This window comes from Poecile atricapillus, chromosome Z (assembly GCF_030490865.1).
Source record: "Poecile atricapillus isolate bPoeAtr1 chromosome Z, bPoeAtr1.hap1, whole genome shotgun sequence".
NCBI lineage: Eukaryota > Metazoa > Chordata > Aves > Passeriformes > Paridae > Poecile > Poecile atricapillus.
The window spans coordinates 30,338,825-30,360,733 of NC_081289.1; the positions used below are offsets into that span (position 1 = coordinate 30,338,825).

General features: G+C 39.3%; 1 protein-coding gene across 16 annotated transcripts in view; it reads left to right on the plus strand.

Annotated features, from left to right (window-relative positions):
• The window catches only part of LOC131573653 (ankyrin repeat and sterile alpha motif domain-containing protein 1B-like), a 409,781-nt gene that overhangs the window by 347,533 nt on the left and 40,339 nt on the right, over window positions 1-21,909 (plus strand). For 8 of the 16 annotated variants that reach the window (XM_058827806.1, XM_058827807.1, XM_058827808.1 and 5 more), the window contains 2 exons: window positions 12,211-12,318; window positions 17,507-17,686. The exons of 3 other annotated variants lie outside the window; for them this stretch is intronic. In XM_058827806.1, coding sequence (XP_058683789.1) covers window positions 12,211-12,318; window positions 17,507-17,686 — 288 coding nt within the window. The remainder of the gene's footprint in view (window positions 1-12,210; window positions 12,319-17,506; window positions 17,687-21,909) is intronic. 5 more of the 16 variants (XM_058827814.1, XM_058827815.1, XM_058827816.1 and 2 more) reach the window with 1 other exon arrangement.

Here is a 21,909-nt window from a genome sequence, read left to right on the forward strand (position 1 = left end):
TTTTAATGCAGAAATATAACATTTCAAAAGCATATTTTAAATTCAACACAGTAATTTTCTTACAATTCTGTTCAGAAATTTGGTTTACTTATGCAGTTGAGTACCTGTGAAAAATCTGTTTGAGAAGAAAATATGGGCGCAAAATACAAATGGAAAATATTTTATGATTCAAAGGTTCTTATTGCAGCAGAAGCAAGTAAGTTTAAATGTCAGGATTCTTAAAATGAGAAAAGGCTTACACTTTTCTGGATCCAGATCTGGATCACAAATACGGGAGGGATTAAAAAAACTCACATAAATGAGATGTATGCTCGAATACTAGACTTTCTAAAACTATACTTAACAGTGACTAAATTTAGGCTTACTGAGTAATTTGAAAAGCCAAAATGTTATTTAATTCTCTAGTACAACTCAGAAATACATGTTAAATAAGTCGTGTGAAGATACCCCAGGTTGCTACATATAGAACATAGCAAATATGTAGGTTACATTATCATCTAATTGTCCATAATAAGAGGGGTTTTTTTTTTCTTTGCTTGTTATTCATGTAAATCTACTCTTCTGATTCATTATTAATCACAGTTCATGTGGTGATTTGGCGTAAAATGCTCATGACAGGATTTCTTATGTTATAATGAGTTAATGTGATCTGTACTGTAGTTCATGTTTGTGACAAGATCATATAGAAACTTAATTGGCTTCACAATCATGCCTCTGGCTGTTATACCTAATACTATCAATTAAGAGATATAAATGTACATGTAAACTAATCTCTTTTTTTGCCGTAGCAAAACTTGTCATCCCAAACAAATGTGGATTTTTGTGGCATTATTTCTGATCTGAAGGGTGATTATTTAACGTTGTAGAAACATTTGTAAAATAGGATTAAAATAGAGTATGATCTTCATAATGCATAAATGGGCTGAGTCAGTTATATAAAATTTAATTGAAGAAATGTGAAAGTGATTTATTTTGAAAGTACAGATCACTTGAGAATATAATGAGCTCTGAGTATATCACTGAACAACTCTATGGGGGAATAATTTGGGCAGGAGGACTAGAGTTACTTGGTATTTGAACATCAGTCAACAACAAAACACAAAAAAGGACAGTGATATGTGAATGTTGTGCATAGTAGTAAGAGGAGTGTGTTTAAAAACTTGTAGATTTCTGTCCCACAGCACAGTTCCCTTCATATTTCACCTGGGATCATGTGTTTATACATTGTATTCTTTATGTCCACTTGAAACAAACTAGGGAAAGAAAACAAATTTCTATTCTTGGTATGAGAGATTTACAAAACTGTATGTATGTTAATGATAAATGACTTTCAGAAGTAAAACTGTTCATAATGATGAATTATTTTCAGAAATCAGTGAGGACAGAACAAGAAATACAGATGTGACCAAATGACTAGGTATTAACCATTATTAATAAAACCTGTAATTCAAGAATCAGGGGTTAGTTGTTGGGTTAAGGATATTTATAATCATAGGATCATTTAGGTAGGAAAAGACCTCTAAGATGATTGAGCCCAACTGTTAAGCCAACAGTTTAAGCCAGAACTTTGAAGATATTTGCTGAATTACATGATTTAGAATTATAAAAAGACATGACTAGAGACTGGGGGGATTCTTGACAACATTCACTGTGGTTTGGAAATCATTATAGATGTGATTCGGGGCACCTGACTTATTTCAGCATGGGACAGCTATCCTGCAGTTAGAGAACCCACAGGTTTGGTAAGGCATTTTGGTTTCATGGAGGTCCAAATATCCCCTCATGTATCACTCCGTAAAATAAGGAAGGACCTGCTGGTGTTACTGCTACAGATGGGAAAAGTGAGGAATGGCATCCTTGGAACTGTCTTTCCTTTTTTGGCTTTATTATATGGTTTGGATGGGGTTAATATAAGGAACCAGATAATCAAAGCCTGAGCCATGGAGATGAGATTTATCCTCCCTTTGAAGAGAACCTTCCTTTTCCAGGAACTTCTGATAAGGCTGAAGAGAAAAAACAGAAAGAGTAGAGGTGTAGAAGACATGCTGCACTACCCTGTACGAGAAGTCAGTCCTGTAGGGCCCTTCTCACTGAGAAAATTCAAAAAGAATTTGTAGCAAGAAAGCCTTTCCCATGACAACCCATTCATTGGTGGGTTTTGCCGGAATGCTTCATTAATAATGGATCTGCCCAAACTGTGGATTCAGAAACATATATCTATATTCTTTTTCATTTATAAAATAAGGACAAAAAGTTTGAGATGACCAAAACTTTGCCAGTTTTCATTGTTAATAAGAAGTTTGGTTTATCTTTTTTTTTTTTTTTTAACTGTAGTACGAAATCAGCCTCATGTTTGGAGAGCTTTTCAGTACAGCTTGCTTTGTTCTAATTTGGTTATGTACAAAAATGTTTCTTCCTTAAGCCAGACTAATGTGGAATGTTTAATGAAGGAATTTGCATAAGAAGATGTGTAAGATCTGAACTGTCTTGTGGTTTCAGTCTCTCTCAAATCAGTAATATTTTCTGCTGGAATTCGTTGTGTTCCTCAGAGCCACATGGGAAGAATTTGCTTGAGCTATTGACGAATGAATATTTTTGCCACTTTATTTGTATCCTTTTGTAACCCCACCTTTTGATGGTATTCCTTCCCGCTCTTACCTCAAAGCATGAAAGAAAAAGATATTTTGAGAAATGCTTTTGCTGTCCCCTTGCTGCCACTGGCAGAGTTAATCCACCTATCCTGCTGTGCTTATAGAGCCTGTTCTTTCCCACCCATGGTGCTTCCTCCTCACAGATTAAGAGTCAAAGTACAGGATGATGCTGGCTTCCTGTGATGTATGATTCTGCTCTGCCGTGGTGACCACTGCCACCTTTTTCAAGATAAGGACTCTCATTGATACCGTCGTGACAGCATTAAGGATATGAACAAAGCCAGGATATATGGGAGAACTAATGGCTTTTTTAAAGCCATATCATGTATTTGGAAAGTGTACAAGATTTGGGGTTAAGAATCTGGCAAGCGGCCTGACAATCCAAACTGAATGGAGATTAATCAAAATTTCTCCTAATTTATTTAAAGTAGGCTGATCAATCAAACTACCTGAAAGAAAACAGTAGAATACTTTAGCTGGAGTTGAGATGAATTGGTAGCTTTTATGTATGCAGTAGCTTCTTCCATTTGATGTTAAAGGATGAGGCTGATGAAACTTGGAGGGAGGGGCTGGCATTTAATTCACTAATTGTTTAATGAGCAAAGATTACAAACCAAGATAGTAAAAGATGTCTGGAAAAATAATTAGATTTTTTTTTATTAATTATTTTTATGCTAAGGTTGTATGTCACAACATAACTTATACTGAGTTTATAAGTTATTAAAAGTTTATTCTTCTAGGGAGTGTCCTTGCTGAAAGAAAAGTGATGAAATTGGTCAGCTGGCTGTTGCTGCAGTGCAGGTAGAGCGATAATCGAGGATCTTCTTTACATCATGTCATATCTGTTGGTGCATATTTCATGAAAATCTATGAAATTAGGATCCTGATAGTGGTGACATTCCTGGACGGCATAACACTTGGTACCCAAAAACAAAGTAAAGCTGCCTGTTACCAGCATGTCACAAAATGTGTTCGTCCCTCAGTGTGCCAAACACTGTCAATGACAGTGGTACGGCTGAGGATAAGCAGCCACTCTGCAGTAGGGTGAGTCCACACTGTTAAGACAAGGGCTGCTGAGTCCTCAAATGCATGGGCTTATAGACCATGGTTTCTGTTAAAACAGTTGCTTTATGGCTCTTTACAGACTTTCTTTATCCTAGCTTCTACTCTTCTCTTTTGGGTGGTCCACTGTGAAGGAAGCTGCAGTTTCCCTGTAGTGGGTTCATCTTGTGTTTGGCTCGTGCTGCTGTAAGCGCAAGCAGCTGCTGGGAATGAGTTTTCCAACCCTTCTTCTTTCATCTGCCTCTGGCTGTACTTTCCAGACCGTTTTCTTGTGCCAATGTTAGCATTTCTGTGATCAAGGAACGAAGGAGATGAGGAGCTGGCCATACAGAGAGCTGCTCCCTGCCACCTCCCAGGTCCTTCTTTGGAGTGGATGGGGTCCCAGGAGTGAGATCCCTGGGAGGTTTCTCTGCTGTAGCTGCTCCCATTGCAGCCCAGAGCCCCTCCTGCTGGGTCAAACCCTGGTATTTCTTTCTGCAGATCTTTCTTCTAAGGAAGCAGTTCCATAGTTTTCATGGGATTTACAGGACAACACAGCTGTATTTTGGCAGTGAATTGGGATGGGTTGTGGCCTCAGCATCATACTGTCAGTTCATAGTAGTAGAGTGCTGACATTACCAGTGATGGCTCTTGTATCAAAGCCTACAAACACTTTGCAGATTTTTATCATGATGATACTTCTGCAACTTTTCCCCTTAAAAAATGAGTAAATATTAATGTGAGCAGTAGAACAATAATGTATTGTCATGTTTGTAACCCTGGGATATATACTGTTGTGAGGGATAAGTATATTTTGGATTGCTCTATGTCCTGAACTGCACTTTAGCATGCTGGATTGTGTCCAGAGAAGGGCAGTGGAGCTGCGGAAGGAGCACAAGTCTGAGGAGGAGCAGCTGAGGGAGCTGGGGGTGTTCAGCCTGGAGAAAAGGAGGCTCAAGGGAGACTTTATTGCTCTCTACAAACACCTGAAAGGAGACTGCAGCCAGGTGGGGGTCAGCCTCTTCTCCCAAGTTACAAGTGACAGGACAAAAAGAAATCACCTTAAGCTGCACCAGGGGACTTGTCTTGGTCTAGGGCAAATTTGGGAGAAAACCTCCAATGCCCCTCCCCCCGCCCCAGAAGCAAACCCAGGACAGGAGGTTTAGCTTGGATGTTAGGAAAAAATTTCTTCCCCAAAGCCATTGACAGGCACTGACACGGGCTGCCCAGGTGGAGGCATTGTTCCTGGAGATGTTTCAAAGATGTGTAGATATGGCACTTAGGGACATTGTCTAGTGTTGGACCCAGCAGTTTTAGTTCTGTGGCTGGGCTCAGTGACCTTAAGGGCCTTTCCCAACTTAAATGATTTCCATGATTCTGTGGTTCTATGATAGCACAGCCAGAATGAAACCATTGCCTGTGTGCATAGATCTGACTTGAACTCAAAAGATATTCAAGAGTGGAACTGATGCTTTTAAAGTTTTACAATGTTTTAATGTTTTACAGTACAGAAAAATAGCTTTACTAAAATGAAATAATTGTGATGAAGAAGTGATTAAGTCTTTATGCATACATCTGGTAACTGGCAAATATACCAAGAAGCTAAGTCTGTTCTGAATAGCGTTTCTTAACATTACTTCTGATCTTCAGTCCAGGCTCTTCTCTCCAGTGTTTGGGTTTTCTTTCTCTATGTTGATGACAGAGTTTTCTGCACTCATTGTATATCTAAAGAATAGAATATATATCATCAATTTTTAAATTGGTTATTTAAAAAAAGCAAAAAAAAACATAGAGGGACTTTCATTAAACTCTAGTAGTAGAAGATATTTAACACCATCTTAGTTTTTTCACTATTTTTGCTGCAATTTTTATCAGACTATATAGCTGCATGATATAGAAGTAAACAACTTCCAGTCCTAATATATTAATATCTTTATAATTGACTGATATTATTCACATATTGCAGAGTTTACCTTTTCATGACAGACTTGGTTATAACTGTGAGCTCGAGTAATCTGCATTTTTACTCTGAGCAGTGAATGGCTGTTTTCTTCTTCTGACATTGTAAAAACTCTCATTACTCTATGTTATTAGAAGGCTTTAAAAAAAAGACATTTACTTAGTAGACAAATGTCCCATTCTTTAAATTAATGTTTGGGTTTTTTCCCTTTTGCTTGGATTTAAGTCTACAGTGAAGCTGGATCAAAATCAGAAAAAAAAAAAAGGACCCATGTTACAGCTATTAAAATTTTCTATAGAGATTCTTTTTTTATCGCTTATTTTTCATTGCATGAGCTGTATTTCATGCTTGTGTACAGATTAATGTGCTTTGCTGATAATTGCCTATTAAAAATGGATAAATAAATTATTAGCTCATTATGAAACATGTTGTAGTACCAGTAACTTTAATTATAATTTATCTGCTGTGTAAGTCATCCTGCAAAATATTGTGGGATAACATATTGGTATTGCAATTGCTCTCTCATAGTGCTATATGATTAACACTGAAGAACTCAAGGAGTAAGAGCTCCTGGTCTCTGTGACCACACATTCTTCAGATCTGATCTGAACCAGTAACTGGACCTATCATTAGCTCAATACAAAGATGAACTTGCGAGTCCTCAGTCGAGAGAACAGTCTGTCTCCTAGCACACAATTTGGGAATGTATTCCACCTTGCAAATTGTCTGATATTTTTTCTACTTACTTCCTGTGACAATTGAATGTTTTCCTTTATGTTCAGACCTGCTTAGTGCTTGCCATTTTTCACATAAATAATATTTTGAGCCTTGTCTCTTAGAATAGGTAATCATTATTGTAGCAATCTTGGTGTTTGTATGTATAATAGATCCTTAGGATTTCTGATTAATGGGGGTTTGAGTCTAATGTGACAAAAATGCGCATATGTAATGTTTGTCATTACATTTCAGGCTTCTAAAATGATTGAACTTATTGACTTATTTTTTAAGAGGCCATGTATTTAACTTTTTAATTAAAAAATTGTTTTTAAAAAACAGTCCAGCATGTAGTCTGAGACACATCCTCAGAAAGCAAAGTGGCCAGGTATCATTTTCGGCCAGGTCCTATTTCACTGCATTTTCCTGGGGTTTTTTTAGGAAAAATATTAAATTGATATCTTTTATCACTGAAATATTAGTGTTTATTGATTACAAGCACAAATCTACAGTTACTATTTTTATATTAAAAAAATTTAGTGCAGCCAAAACACCAGCACCTGGTATTTTCCATTAGCCAATATGGAAAACACTTTAGTGACAAAAATGGCTTGTCTGACCAAGTTTAGGACAAAGTCTGTCTTGAGAACCTCTACAAAAAATAATGAATTCTCACCTGCCTCAGTCCAACCTGAGTGGCAATGGCAACTTTACTCGGAGAAGACTCTTGGCCTTTGCTTTCTCAGTGCCCTTAAATGGAAATCTGCATCACAATTATTTATTTGAGTGATAGGGGACAAAACAAACATCCGTTTCTTATGATAACATATAGAAATGGGACTGGCAAGGCAGCCATTGGCCTTTGTGAAATGCTGTCATCAAGACAACTGACATCTCTTTCCAGTTGGTTTATTAATTCCAGAGGATTGTGACGCATATTTCATATCCTTATGATATGAAATCACTATGATATGAAATTATAAGTATCTCACAGGTGTTTTCCTAGGCATAATAAGCACTAGCTTCCCCTGCAGTTGTGGACACCAGAGAAGTTGCAGCAAGCCTCTGACCAGCAGGATGCTTTGGTGCTTCTCTGTTGCCATGTGCTGAGCAGGAGCATAAAGTATGCCCGTGTGAAGAATGCAAAAGAAGTCTAATATGGCTTGACTGGATTTGGCTTTGCCTGGTATTTGTAAAGCCACTGGGCATTCGTACAATCACAGAGTGGTTTGGGTTGGAGGGGACCTTGAAGAGCACCCAGTTCCAAGCCTCTTGCCATGGGGGCCACCTGACGCTAGCTCGGGTGGCTCAGAGCCCTGTCCAGCCTGGCCTGGAGCACTTCTAGGGATGGGACATCCACAACTTCTCTGGGCAACCTGTTCCAGTGCCTCACTATCCTCACTGTAGACAATTTCTTCTTAATATCTAGTCTAAACCTACCCTCTTTAAGTATCATAGCTGACTTGGGCCTATTTAATTTTCAAAGAATACCAGTCATTACACCAAGTAATCTTGGTTGGTATGCAGAATATAGAGTTTTTTGACCTTTTTTTATTTGTCTCTATGTTTGTTTTAACCGTTAACACTGACAGCAGTTCAATGGATAGGATCTGTAAAATTGATACTGAAAATTTATACAATAAGTATGTTTAATCCTTTTTCAGATTTTCAATTAAACCAATCCTGTTGATCAAGTGAGCTGTATGGTTAATCTGGGGTCACTTCCTGGGTATTCTGGGTATTCTGGGCCCTGCCATGTTTCAGGATTAGCCCTGTGGGGCCGCGTTGTGGCAGGAGAGGGATAATAATCAAATTTATCCCTTCATCTGTAATTCCAGATATCTCGGCGTTTATTCCAATATGACCAGCAGTAATATGGTTAATAATATTGATTTTAGCAAGTGTTTTGGGCTGTTTTCTTGCAGAAATAGGAAGATCCCACTTTTTGGCTTGCATTTACAATTTTTTCTTGAATTTGTCTGATGCTGCTACTGGAGAATCGCGAGCACTGTTCTGATCACTCTTTAATTTTATACTTTGTAGCTGGTTCCTAGTGTCCAGTTGCTGCTAGACATTTAGTCTAGACCTCTTGTGCTATTATGATCCTAATTTTGGCCCTTTTTTTTTTTTTTTTCACATTATTCCAAAAGAAGGAGAATTAATGTCTTGAATTTCAGTAACATTTCTAATATTCTGGGAAATAAAAAGTAGAATCGTGCAGTATTGAATATTATTATTCAATTAGAGAAAAGATCAGGCAGGAGAATGTAGCAGAAATAATGCTCATTTTAGGTGGAATAACTTGTTAATTCCAGCATTTGCACATACACAGTCATCAGGGAGTTATTGGGCTACATGTGTTTTTTGAAACATCTGTCAACTAAACCAGAAATCTAAATGAAAAGTGTTACATTGGTTATATTTGTGGATTTCTTGCATTTCCTAGTGGAATTTAATTTTGTATGCGAATCATTGCAGAGTACAGGACTAAAAATAAGATTAAATTTTTGTGCATGTATCAATGCTTTGGATGAACGACTTGCCCCATTCTCTTTTAATTGAATCAACAAACAACAACATCAAATACATGAAATATAGTTGTATCATTTTTGTCTTGGGTATCCTGCCATCGGTGTGGAAAGAAGCATGTCATGTACATGCTTTTATTTTATTTTTTTCCCTTTTGTACCAGTAATGAAATAACATGCTGTGGAGGGCCTTGAACTGCTCTGAACAGTGTGAGGACATGTTTTTGCTGATTCCTGCAGCCACACTGCAAAACCCATTTCATTGTTGTGTAGTAAGTGGGCTACAGTCCATTTGACAAAATGCCTCACTGCATGATACTTAGGTGCACTCTATTGACTGTCCTTATTCAGTGTTAGTTCAGTGTTGTGGTGTTCACTGTCACCTGATTTATAGAAATTACATACCAGGAAAGCTAACTTTAGGGCTGTTTAAGTGCAAGACTTTCAACATTAACACATTTCTATGGTACTGCTTTAGGCAGTTGTACCGTTCCACACTGTTGACCTATATTTGTGATATTTGACATTTTTTATAAATACTGTCAAGGATAATCCATCACAGGATGAGTTTCCAGAGTCTCAAGATGTTTGTTAAGCCCTCATAACTCAAATATAGAAGTGTTTCAGAACACAGTATTTTATGTTTGTAAGTTGAGAAACAGGTTTTCCAAGTAAGGAAATGTCTAGGGAGTCATTTCCAGAAGAATACAGCTGTCTTCAGTTAAAGGAATATGTGCTTCAGATGATTCTGGGATGCAGCTGCCTGGTGCCTGAGGACCATATGTTTCTGTAGGTTGCATGGTTAACTTCCTCCCATTCACATTTGGGGCAACCACCATTGTAATAGAAAAACAAAATGTGGAGTAAGCTTAGCAGTGCCTATGGTATTTAAAGATCTGTATAACTTTAAAATTGAGAACAGCTTTTGAAATAATTTAGTCATTGAGACCCGTCTGCTGATCTCTTATGTGTGCAGTCCCTCAAGACTTACGTCCTTTTCTCTGCCTGTGAAGTCAAAGAGAATAGCTTTGTGTGGTTTGATATAGCTAATAAGGCAGTCAGAGTGCTGAGGACCTTGAAACAACCCAAAGAACTTTAGCTTGGCTTAAAAATCTCTGGATAAATGATCTTGTTGATGGGGAAGCATTATGAAAGAAGCAAGTTCACTGAAGTGCATTACTTGAGTAATGTTTAAAGCAGCTGTAGTTCATTCACGTGTTTCATATAGTTAAATACAGAGATAAACTGTGCACCCTTCTGTTTAACACTCAGTGTAAACTGAATACATAACTAAGTCTCCTGCATGCCTCAGGCATTTCTCTGTGTGCTGCATTATCTCAGCTTCACTCGTGCTTCTCTAGATTTAGACTGAAAGGATAGCACATAGCAGGGTGCTTTGTGGGACTGCAGCTTGCGTTCCCTGCTGAGCTGCAGGGTCTGCAACACCCCTGTAAGCTGCCTCTCAGAGGAAGGCCTCCATCTGCTTGATGTCATAGCCCATCACTTTGGAGATGCAGGCAGAAAAGAGGTTATTGATGTTCAACAGTATCAGCACAGAGACGTCTAACAGAGGAAATGTGGATGGATTCATGTGCACGTGGATAGGCAGGATAATGGATGGACAGGCATGGATACCAGAATAATGACAGCATGTTCCTGTACCATATTTTGAGATGTTGGATCCAAGAGATGTAGCAGGGGAGTTGCTGGGGTTTGGATAATGATGTTCTCATGAATTGTAACTCTCAGTGCTACCGCTTAAGCTGAGGTAATTGTTCACTAAAAATGTAGCATTTCCAGGTCTTTTTGGGGACTATTACTTTTTCTAGGTTGAGCAAGAACTTCCTCTCAACTGAAGGGTGTTGACACACGGTGGTCCTAAATATAGTGGGAAGTACTGTTTTCTGAGAGGGATTGGCGGCAGCTCTGGAGTATGAAACCACATGTACAGTCTGGAGGAGTTATGTAAGGACATTGCTGTTTGCAGAGCAGAGGCTTTGCTGCTACAATTAGTGCTGCTATACACTCTTTCCACTACAGCCATTGAAGCCATTAAAGAATAGCTTTGAAATATGTTATTTTTCCCACTAATACTTTAAATTTCCAACTCACTGCTTCTGCTCTCTCACTTTTCCTGAGAGCAGTGGTGATTTTGTATGAGGTAGGGACACACAGAAATACAAATGAGGAGTAGTTGCTGTAAATTTGGGGCAACTTTTTGGCAGTGTTCTTGGAGTTTGGACAAGCACGAGGTGTGTGAATGTATCCACTGATGGACACGTTTTTGTGCAACAGAGATTTTGTGTCTGATAAAAAGCGTAATACAACTCCAGGGTAAAATTTGTCCACCCAGTGTTTTTTACACAAGGATGAATCTACATAATAGCACCAACTGTAGGACATATTTGGAGATTACCTGCGTGTGTGAATCTACACATACAGGTAACCAAGGGCAACCCTCAAACCACAGCCAAAATGCAAAGGGTAGATTTATTTCATTACCTTGCTAACCACACCAGGTGACAGAGGGACAGGGACATGGCTCCATTCAAGCTGGCAGGAGGGGAGGGCTCCTGCCTCTCTATAATGCAAGGCTTCCCTCATGTCTGTGAGAGCGGGTTATCTCTCCACAGGACTTCCACTTCTCAAAACAGGCAGAGGATGAACAACATCAGACATAATAAATGGAGTTTTCCCACACCAACAATTTTAGGATTCCCAGCTGCAAGGTCACTTTGAGAGAAACTATTCCCTCCTCCTCTGCCAAATTTTGCAGTTTTAACCCTTTTCTAGTAGCAGTGGGAAAGGCATGGTGAATAGATTTAAAAGTGGTAACATTTACTCTTCGTACTATCTCTTTTTTCCCTTCTTGCCTCCTCTAAGCATTCACTGGCTGTTTCTCACTCTTTTCCTCATCCATCCCGTGAATCACTTTAATCCTCATCACTCACTGTTTGTATGCACCTTTGTATTTCCTTCTCCAGTCATCTCATCCCCTTCCCTTTTTTTCTTCCTGCTCTTCTGCCTTCTCATTTCATTTTTGTCTCCTCTTTACTCATGTTTGAGCCTGTTTTTTTCAGTTTTCCACACCTATATATGCTCTAGTTTCTTCCTTCATTTTACAGTGTTTTTCCTCTTATCACACCTCTCATTTTCTCTGCTGATTGTTTGCCTCGCACAGCTCCCTGTCTGCTCAGCCTGTCTAGAGGACTGACTTGTTACAAGGTTTAAACAGAAAATGTCTTCAGTCTGAATGGATCTTCATGTAATGGTTGCCATGTGCTCTTTTAATGATGTATTTTTTATATTATTTCAGGTCTTAAAAATTAGCTTGATTGGCCACCGGAAGCGTGTTCTGGCATCTCTGGGAGACAGGCTTCACGAAGATCCTCCTCAGAAACCACCTCGGTCAATAACCCTCAGGGTGAGTCTATGAAAATTTGTTTGCATTTCTTGACAAGTCAGCAAGGGTTTCATAACATTCAGATGAAAACAATGGCTACTTTGAGTGGGGTTCAACTTACCTTACTTGAAAGTTGTAGATTATGAACATCTTAGGCTGACCGGCCAGCAGAAATATATTGACATTTTTACAGGGTGATCCATGTGACCTGTTTCAGATGTCTGCCTTAGGATGAGATAAGGAGGATCTTAGAAGTACCAGCTTATCTTTGCTAAAGAAACTAGCTCAGGACCAGGGATTTAAAAGATGCACATCTTCATTTGCCCACAGGAGTCCCAGTCCAGCTGATCAATATTGCAGGATGCAGCTTTTCAAATGTTTGCACTTACTTTTCAGACATATGCTTTAGGGTTTCTTTAAGGGGAACCTCTTGAAATTGTTGAGATAAAAATGCCATTAAGGTGTCTCTGTATATCAAAAGTTTCATCATGTTTTTAATTTTCATTTTTATTCCCTCTTTCAGAAACCTTGTTGCAATGTCCCTGGGTTTTTCCACACTTGACCACATTTAATCTCCTCTCATTACACCACCTTCACTCGGTTTCTCCAATCCAATGCCTTTGCTTACTTGTTGTCTGCTGCACTTATCAAGTTGTGGTCTGATGGCCACTTTCTACTGCATTCTCTCCAACAGAGTTCATAGCAACATTTTTATTTTGATATTTTAGGTCACACCTTTTACATTTGATTGGCTCTCATTATTTCCATGGGGCTGCATCTCTGACAGGAATCTCGTTTGGGATTAAATTTCAAAATGTCAGAGAGTATCTGTGCTCCCAAGCTAAATTTCCTGGTGTAAAGAGAAACACAGAAAGACAGAATGAGGGCTTATTTTTAATTGTACTTAAAATTTCTGTGACCAGCCTGTTTTCACCCTGCCTATTCTCAGATGCCCTATACAGACATTTTAGATCTGACCCCTTAATTCAACCTATTCCCAATGCCATATTTAAAAAGGTCTGACAAATCTGAAATGTGCTCTAAGGCACATTGCAGAAATGTGTGGATATTTTTCTTGTATTTTATTTTTTATGTATTTTGTGAATGATTCCTGATGCATGTCAGGTGTTAAAACACTCCAAGGAGAGAAACAGATAAAAAGGCAGACTTTTTTGCTGAATGCCTTCAGTACTCTGGACTGGATAATTAATTCCTCCTCAGCAATTGGGAAAGTTTCCACAGTCCACATTCTTGGTCAGGACTGTATATTCTCAGTTAATAGGGAAGGGAAAGCTGGATGTCCTCCATCTGTAGTCAAAATGATAAAAAGTAGTCTGCTGCTGCACAGCTAGAGCTACTGATGCGGGCCAGTGCTAAATGTCATTTATCACCTCTTGGAATTGGAGTCTTCACAGGGAATCCTAAAGAGGAGGACATGCATTTGGAATAAAGTTTTTCTTTCCCATCAACTGCTACTATGCCATTTCACATGAAACAAAGACATAGTGTTTAGTTTGTAGTCTGCAATGATTTGTATCTTGAAAATTGGCTTAAATAAGCTGGCTGCTGCTGCTGCTATAAGATTGATTTATATAGAACCACCGAACAGTTTGGATTAGAAGGGACCTTAAAGATCATCAAGTTTCAACCCTCTTTGCCATGGACAGGAGCACTTTCCACTAGATCAGGCTGCTCTACATCAGTAGAAAAGGTAGTTTTTGCTTTTAAGTTCCCAAGCTCAAGCTAAAGAATGCTAATTCTTCATATTTTTTGACTGTTTTTGTATTAGCTTTTATAATATTTTGAAGTAAAAAGTTAAATATTGAGGAAAACCAAAAATTCTTCAAAATCTAAAAATATCCACAACATATGTTATTCCCTGTTGTATGTTACTGTGTACTAAGGAGACACTATTTTGATTTCAAATATACAGTATTCAAATATATATATGTTATATATTACATGTGTATATACACACACTATACAAATGTATTTTTCTATAAAAAGAGTATAGAAATTGCTGGATCTCAGGTTACCTATGCAATCTTTCTTTCCTTGAGTGCATGATAAACTTTAATTATTGCACAGTTTCCATGTTCTTCATGGGAGCCCTCCCTCACCCAGTCAGCACTGGAGGCTGGAATTTAAGCTGAAGGACCAACAATTTTGGCAGAAAATTTGGAGAAAAAGTGTTGCAATAGTAATGATATCTTAACACAAGAATTAGTTCACTGGACAGAATTCCTGGTTTAAGGTTAGACAAACATCTGTGTGCCCAGGCAGCTTGGGGAAGGATCTCTTAAGCTTCCTTCCAGCCCTGACCTATGTGGTTCAAGGTGTACATGAGCAGCAGGTCTGAGAGGAGATGAGGCAGATTTTGAGAGTGAAACATGTGATCAGACATCCCTGCAGGTCATGTGTCCTTGCATCCACAGCCAGGTAGAAACACAAGATGAGTACCTGGTGACAAACAGTAGCGTGGTACTGAGGCCATGGTAGCACCTGCAAGGGTGTCCTGCCTGGTCTGCAGGTTTGTTTAAGAAAGTGAGAAGGTGGGTATGGAGTGAGGAAGAAGAATGAAGGAAGAATGGGATAGAGGCTCATGATTAAAGGAATAGCTGTACCTATGAAACTATAGACTTACACCTATTTTTGCCACAAAAAACTTGGATAATTCATGGCAAGTTATTTAATTAATTGCTTCCTAAACAGTCACTAATTGTATGTTACTGACAAGCTAAGTATTTGACTGGAGTTTTGAGTCTAATTTATACAAGTGCTGTGTACACAGTGCTGAAAATTGGATCAACAGAAGTGGAGTTTGGAATTCAAGCACTTGGGAAATCGAGCCATAGATGTTGTAATAGAGTGACTGCCACTTTCTAACCTTTGTCTGTGTGTCTCAGGTCACCCACATAAAGCAGTGATTATAAAATGCCAGAAGTCACAGGTGTGGTGAAAATTAATTGATTGGCATTAGTAAAGTGCTTACGAGCATCATGACTATGACAATATTAATCATCCTCTCTTCAGAGCAGGATTTGAAAAGAGTTTAGGAGAGAGGTTTGGGGCCATGAAACGAGGCAAGAATAAAATACTGACTACACGGTAACTAATGATAACACTGTGCTGAGTAGATGACAACACTCTGCACAGTTGAAGATCCATCTGTGCTGTGAAGGACAACTTTGAGAAAATAGCATAAAATCATACAATGACATACTGTTCCATAATGCAGAGGCACGGTAATTCTTTTATTTCTTGAGTTGGTATTTCTTGCCTGTATTGCCTTGCCAGCAATCTTCCAATATAGATCTCAAGTGAATTTCCTCCTCATATGCACTTTGATAAAATATGAAAAGTTTGATGGGGGCTGGAATCTCTATGTTCATCTGTCACTTGGATACACTGGTGGCCCTATCAGCCTGCAGCAGTGGGTGAATCCTGATTCAGAGCAGAGAGAGGTTACCCACCTGGCTGGAGCAGCAGGTAGCACTCACTAAAGAGGATCTTGTTTGTTGCCCATATACACAGGTTATTTTCAGAGCAGAGGTGTGTACACCATGTTGTTAGGTCCAGGGAGGGAGGATTTTAGAGATTATGCCTCACCAAACCTACTGAGTGTGTGCAGACTACTTTCAGAAGCTTTTAACTGGACCAAATGTAGGTGGATTTTTGTGAAGGAGGGAAAATATTATTTCTGAGAGGAAAACGTTCTTTTCTTTGCCCTGGGAAATGTCAAGTGCTTGTCTCAGATTATAGGAAAGCTAGAGAATTAAAAAAAAAAAAATAAAAAAATCCCAGTTAATTAAAAAATACTGAGGAGCTAGAGCTATATTTTCAACATGAAAAATTGGCAACATGAAAAATACTAATCCATTACTGTGATTGCAAGGAATAATGTCACATAGACTCCTACACATCAAATATTGACACCAGGCATTATTATGACTTGAACTTTCCATTTGGAAAAGATTACAACTCTCTGATTCCTTATAGCAGATCTTGTTTCTTAACAACGTGGAGTAAAGTACCTTGATGCTTTTCAGAACTGGGCTTACTTCAATGTAATAATGCATGAATCATCCACTTTAATTCTCTTTTTAAATAAAAAAGCAGAACTTTTTTACCTTCCACGCTGGATCAGGTTTTTTCTTGCTGCACCATCTTCAGGTCCCCTCTTGCTGCTCGGTGTTGAACTAGAGCATTGTAGCAGGAGGTGGTTTAGAGGAGGCCTGCTCTGAGCAGACGTGCTCCTGGCTGCGTGCTGCCCAGGAGCCTACATCACGAGGGAGGAACATTTCCCACCCGGTTGCTGTGCCAGTGTTCTCCTGCTCACTGCACAGCACACTGCTCCTGCTGATGGGGCTCCAGGAGAGTGTGCGGCGGTGCACCCGGACACCGACGTTTGTAGCTGCTGCTTGAACGAGTGATGCCATGCGCGTGGGAGCCGGTGCTTCCAAACATACACACGATGTCTGGCTGTGGGCAGTGTGGTGGCCACAAAATGTAAAATGTATACCAGGAGGACTTGTTTGTTTATTAGGTGGTGTTTATGTATCACATATGTATTATGTATTTTCACACTGACTGATACAAGGTTACAGTTCAGTAGAGGAAACAAGGAAAGCCAGGTGAAATATTTGTACTCTGATGCTTTCATGCATTCCAGGAATTGGTATTTAGCTTGCGTCTGATATCTGGTGCTTCAAGTTAAAATGGATGTTCTGCAAAACCTGATATAAAAATTGCAACAAAATGTCTATACTGTGTAAATGGACACACATTTCTTTTTTCCAGCAAGAGGTGTTGCTAGTGTTCAAATCATTTTCACTGCTCAGAGCAGCTGCTCAGAAGTGGTGAGAATGTATTTCATCTTACAAATAGCTGATCCTAAATCATAGCTTTATTTGGGCCTTGACAAGAAGTAGCTCACTGTTTTATCTCTAGAAGAGAGTATATATTACACAAGGAGGTTTTGGGGAGGAAATATGCCACTAGTTCATGTAATCAGTGAACTATTTTTCCTCCTACGTGGGCTCTGCACTTCAGGTAGCAAATCTCAAAAGTTCATCCACAATAACCTCTACTGAAGGAATTGTTCCATAATTTTTTTTAGTGTGAGCAAGTCAAATGCACTTTTAAATGTGTGATTTGAAGTCAGCAATATGCTGTCCTTCTTATGCTGCATTTCTCTTTCTCTGTCCAGGAACCCAGTGGTAACCACACTCCTCCCCAGTTGTCTCCATCACTTAGCCAAAGCACTTTCACTACTGGTGGCTCCCTGGACGTTCCCCACATTATCATGCAGGGCGATGCAAGGAGAAGAAGAAATGAAAACTATTTTGATGATATTCCCCGCTCAAAGCTGGAGAGGCAGATGGCACAGGTAGGACTAAAACCGGTGCCGTTAAAAGGCTGGGCCTTACTGCTTTTGGTTACAGGGGTAATCCTGATCAGAGCAGTGGGTTGTACATGAAGGCTGAGTGGTAAAGGTTGACAATTTTTCCAAGCTGTCTCTTCCAACTCTCTGTATTTCAAAATAGCGTAAATTGATGTGTTGGTTTCTCCTCAGAGGTAGAGGTTTGTGAGTGTTTAGATGCATGGAGGATGAGGTGAAGGTGGCTTCTGTGCACCAGAGTGTGCAGTCTGCCCCCAGCACCAACTCTGCCCCTCGTTTTCGTAATAAGGTGCAGATTCCTGAAATTCTGAGCAGCCTAGATAATAAAACTAAGATTGCATCAGTTCACTGCTGGAAATTCAGAGGACTTGAAGGGTGATGACTGCTGCATTTATTAATGGGAAGGGTCAGCATTCTGCAAAACTGTGATCTGGGAATATATTTTGATTATTTAAAAAAAAAAAAGATTTAACTCTGCAAAAAATTACTTGAACAACAATAGACTCAACTGGATGTTAAATCAAACTGTTCATGAAAGAAAGCCTAAAGTAGCCTTCATCTCTAATTTTTTTTCACCCAACCACTGAAAGAGTACTGATAATTTTAAATTCAGCATACATTGAGTGATGCCACAGAACCATAGAACAATGTAGGATGGAAAAGACCCTTAAGGTCTTCTACCCTTAACTCAGCTCTACCACGTCCACCACTAAACCATGTCCCAAAGAGCCACACCTACATGTTTTTTGAACAGTTCCAGGGGTGATGATTGAACCAGTTCCCTGGACAGCTCTCTCCAATGCCTGACCACCCCTTCAGTGAGGAAATTTTTCCTAACATTCAATCTAAAGTGCAGTAAATTATGCATGGACAGTCTGTTGGTGTTTAGAATGAGCTCAACTGGTTTTCAGTGATACCTATGACGATGAAAGAGAGCCAGGTCTTATGCTGCATGCTGGAAACAGGGCTTTGATTTACTGTCAGAAGCAGATGGGCAGCCAGGCCAGTTCCTGGAGCAACTCATTCCACGAAGGAGCAGGTTGCTGCATGCTTCCCTGCATGAGGCTTCCCAGCAGTGTCTCTGCCTGCCACAACCCAAAATAGAGCCTCTGTCCAAAATTCAGCCTCAAAATGGAAACAGCTATGCAAATAACTGTATTATAATGAACAAAAGGCTGCAGTCTGTCAGCTAATTACATGAACAAGAAGTAATTAAATAAACAAACAAAACAAGGTGCTGCCATTACCTGGGAACACGGAAACAAATTAAATTCCATTTGTTCAGAGGACATTTCTAGGGAAGTGAAATTGCATTTGGTTGGGTGGGGCTGTCACCTTGCCCTTTTTAAAACTAATTTTCTGCTATATAATCTTGTACAGAATTAAGGAGAAAGTTGCTGAGTGAATGAGCTTGCTTTCAAACCAAAGGCTCCTGGGCTTCTGTGGCAAGCATAAGGTTCAGCTGAAGTCCACCAAGAAAAGACAGGTTTTTAACATGAAAATATTTCTTGAAGGTCGTGAGATTTAGGTGTTTGAGCATAAAATGCACACTTGCTTGTGGCTGAATTCACTGGTTTGTCTAATTAGTTCATTTAGTCACTGTTCACAAATCCCTATACTCTCTACCTCTTTCAGTCACTAGTATTGAAGACAAAAAAAACCAAAAAAAAACCCAAAAAAACCAAAAACAAACAAACAAAAAAAAAACCAACAAAAAAATCCTATGCTAACAATTCTTTCTGACTCCATTTCACTCCTTTCTTTTACTGATATTCCCAAGAGGTATGACATACTCTCATAAATGACACTTGGAGATTTCCTTTGTGCTGTTGAATTCTGCATTTCCAGAAGGACTGATATGTTACATGTTCAAAGAGAAAACGGAACAGTTATTACTTACACCACTCCAAACTCCTGTAGAACCAATTTAGTGCTTAGGAGATATTTTTTGTTGTTGGGATTTTTTTGAGGTGATGGGTGGGTGGGTGGTTTCTTGGGGTTTCTTTTTCACTTGTGTTTTTGGGCTTTTTTGTTGGGTTTTTTTTTCCCCCCTGTTGTTGTTGTGGGAGTGTGTACCCACTGAATGAATGATTTCAGTGCCTTCTGTCTAATTTTAACCACTGAATATAGCCGTCATCCTTTGGGACTCCAAAGGAGAAAATGGATTCAGATGAAATCCATAAAACCGTGGTTTGTGTTGTTCCCTGAACTCCAATCTGTTTGAAGTCTTTTTCAGCTCTGCCCCCAAATTCTGCATTCCTGATGTATGTAAAATTCCCTTTGACTTTAATGGGAAAGTCAATGACTCCCTCTGGTGATCATTCTCAATAAATTGGACTCACCCCATTAAGACGCTAATCAGGGATTTCTTCAACCATTCTAGCCCAAAAATAGATTCTTAAATCCATTTTGTGCAATGTGTGCTCTGCCAGAACGAACTATATTTCCTTCATCCTTTCCCCCCAAAGCCCCTTAGAAATTAAAAGTGAAATAATTGTTTCTGCAAAGTAAAGGAGATCCAAATAATTCTTAACATGGACCTTCTGCTCTGAGTGTTGTGGGGTTTCTTGGGTTTTTCTTTTATCTAGCAACTTTCTCCTTGCAGTTTGCTGGTTCCTTTGGCTTGTGTCAGATCAGCAGCAACTTCTAAACTGATACCAGTCCAGCTTCCCAGATAGAATACTTCTCGCATACAGAACGATCCAGAGGGATTATTTGAATTGCTTTGAGAATGTTCTCTTGTCTTAACCCTTTCTTTGCTAGGCTGTTTGCATGCTGCTGTATGAATCTGCATGTTTACTGGATGCTTGTCCACAAATGTGCATAAAGACATCTTGGATGCTGTGACGTTTTGGAAGTGTTTTAGGTGTGTTCTTGATGATGAGATTAATGGGCGTTTTTATGGCCTTGTAAAGAGAGGTCAACATGGTATTGTGAACTTATTTATTGTACTACTTTAATGAATTTGATTTTAGTCTTATTCTAACATTTTTTAAATATCTTACTCTTAAGTCAAAATCTAAAATCCTGAAGATTTTTTGATGAAACTGGATGTTTCCATCTTTATAATGGCCTGTGTTTTCCATAAAAACTGTTACAGGGAGTCATCAAGCATGTTGATCTTTGCATCAATCAACGAGTATTTCTTAAACAATGAGCACAGCAGCTTAAATCTGTTTTCCTTTGATGTGCTAGATGTGTTTAAACAGTTCTCTGAACCGTAATCAAATCTGCTTGTAAGTAATACAACTCTTTGTTTCCTGGAGGAAGCACTGATTTAAATTTACTTAATGTGGGTGGTTTTGTCTCAAGGCCAGCGTGTACCTTCATTTACAGCTCCCTAGCAGACTGTTTGTGACCTAAGGGGAAAATCGAATAATAAACAATGAGTCTAACCAATTTAGATTCCCCAATGGAATTGGTTTGGTCATCCAACCCCCTGGTTGATCATCCAGCTCCGAAAGTCTGTGATGTCTGGTTGTATAAATCATAACTGCCAAGATGGTAATACAGAAGGCTGTGAGATGGTTTGTTTTCCAAAAAAAAAAAGGACAAAAAAAATCTAGGAAGAAATGAGTAGTCTGAGTCATCATTAGCTGTGGATGTTGAATTTTGAGCCTGCAAACTGTAGGTTAGTATGATCAAATTAACGTAGTTTAAAATAGCTGAGGTTGTTCTTAAGATTGCCTGAACCTTTAAAATAGAACTCAAATCATGCAGGCAAAGCTTGAGTACTTTGGAACCAAAATCGGTAGGAGGAGGAGTCCAATTGAAGGGATTGGGCTCTTCATTCACCCCTGAAATAGTTGCAGGGAAGAACTTTGGAGGTTGAAAGGAATCACAGCCAAGTTCATTAAGAGACATCAGTTAAAATGTAGCCTTTTTAGGATTTGCAATTCTCCAGGCCGGAGAGAAGCTTTAGGTACTAGCTGGAAGCATATTCCAGACTGCCAGCCCCGAGGCAGTGGCTATTTATTGTGCCAGCCAGTGGCAGATGGTGCTCTTAGCCACTCTGGTCCATCAGACCTCTTGCCGTGGTGCACCAAGCTCTGCACCCTGCCCTGAGCCAGGAGTGAGGGCCAAAAACATCTTTCCCGTGGCAGGAATGCAGGGAGGTGCAGGAAGCACCCCTGGCCATGGCAGCCCTTGCAGGAGGAGAGCTGGGACAGGCTTCCCCCGATGCTGTCACACACCTTCCCCATGGTGCTGAG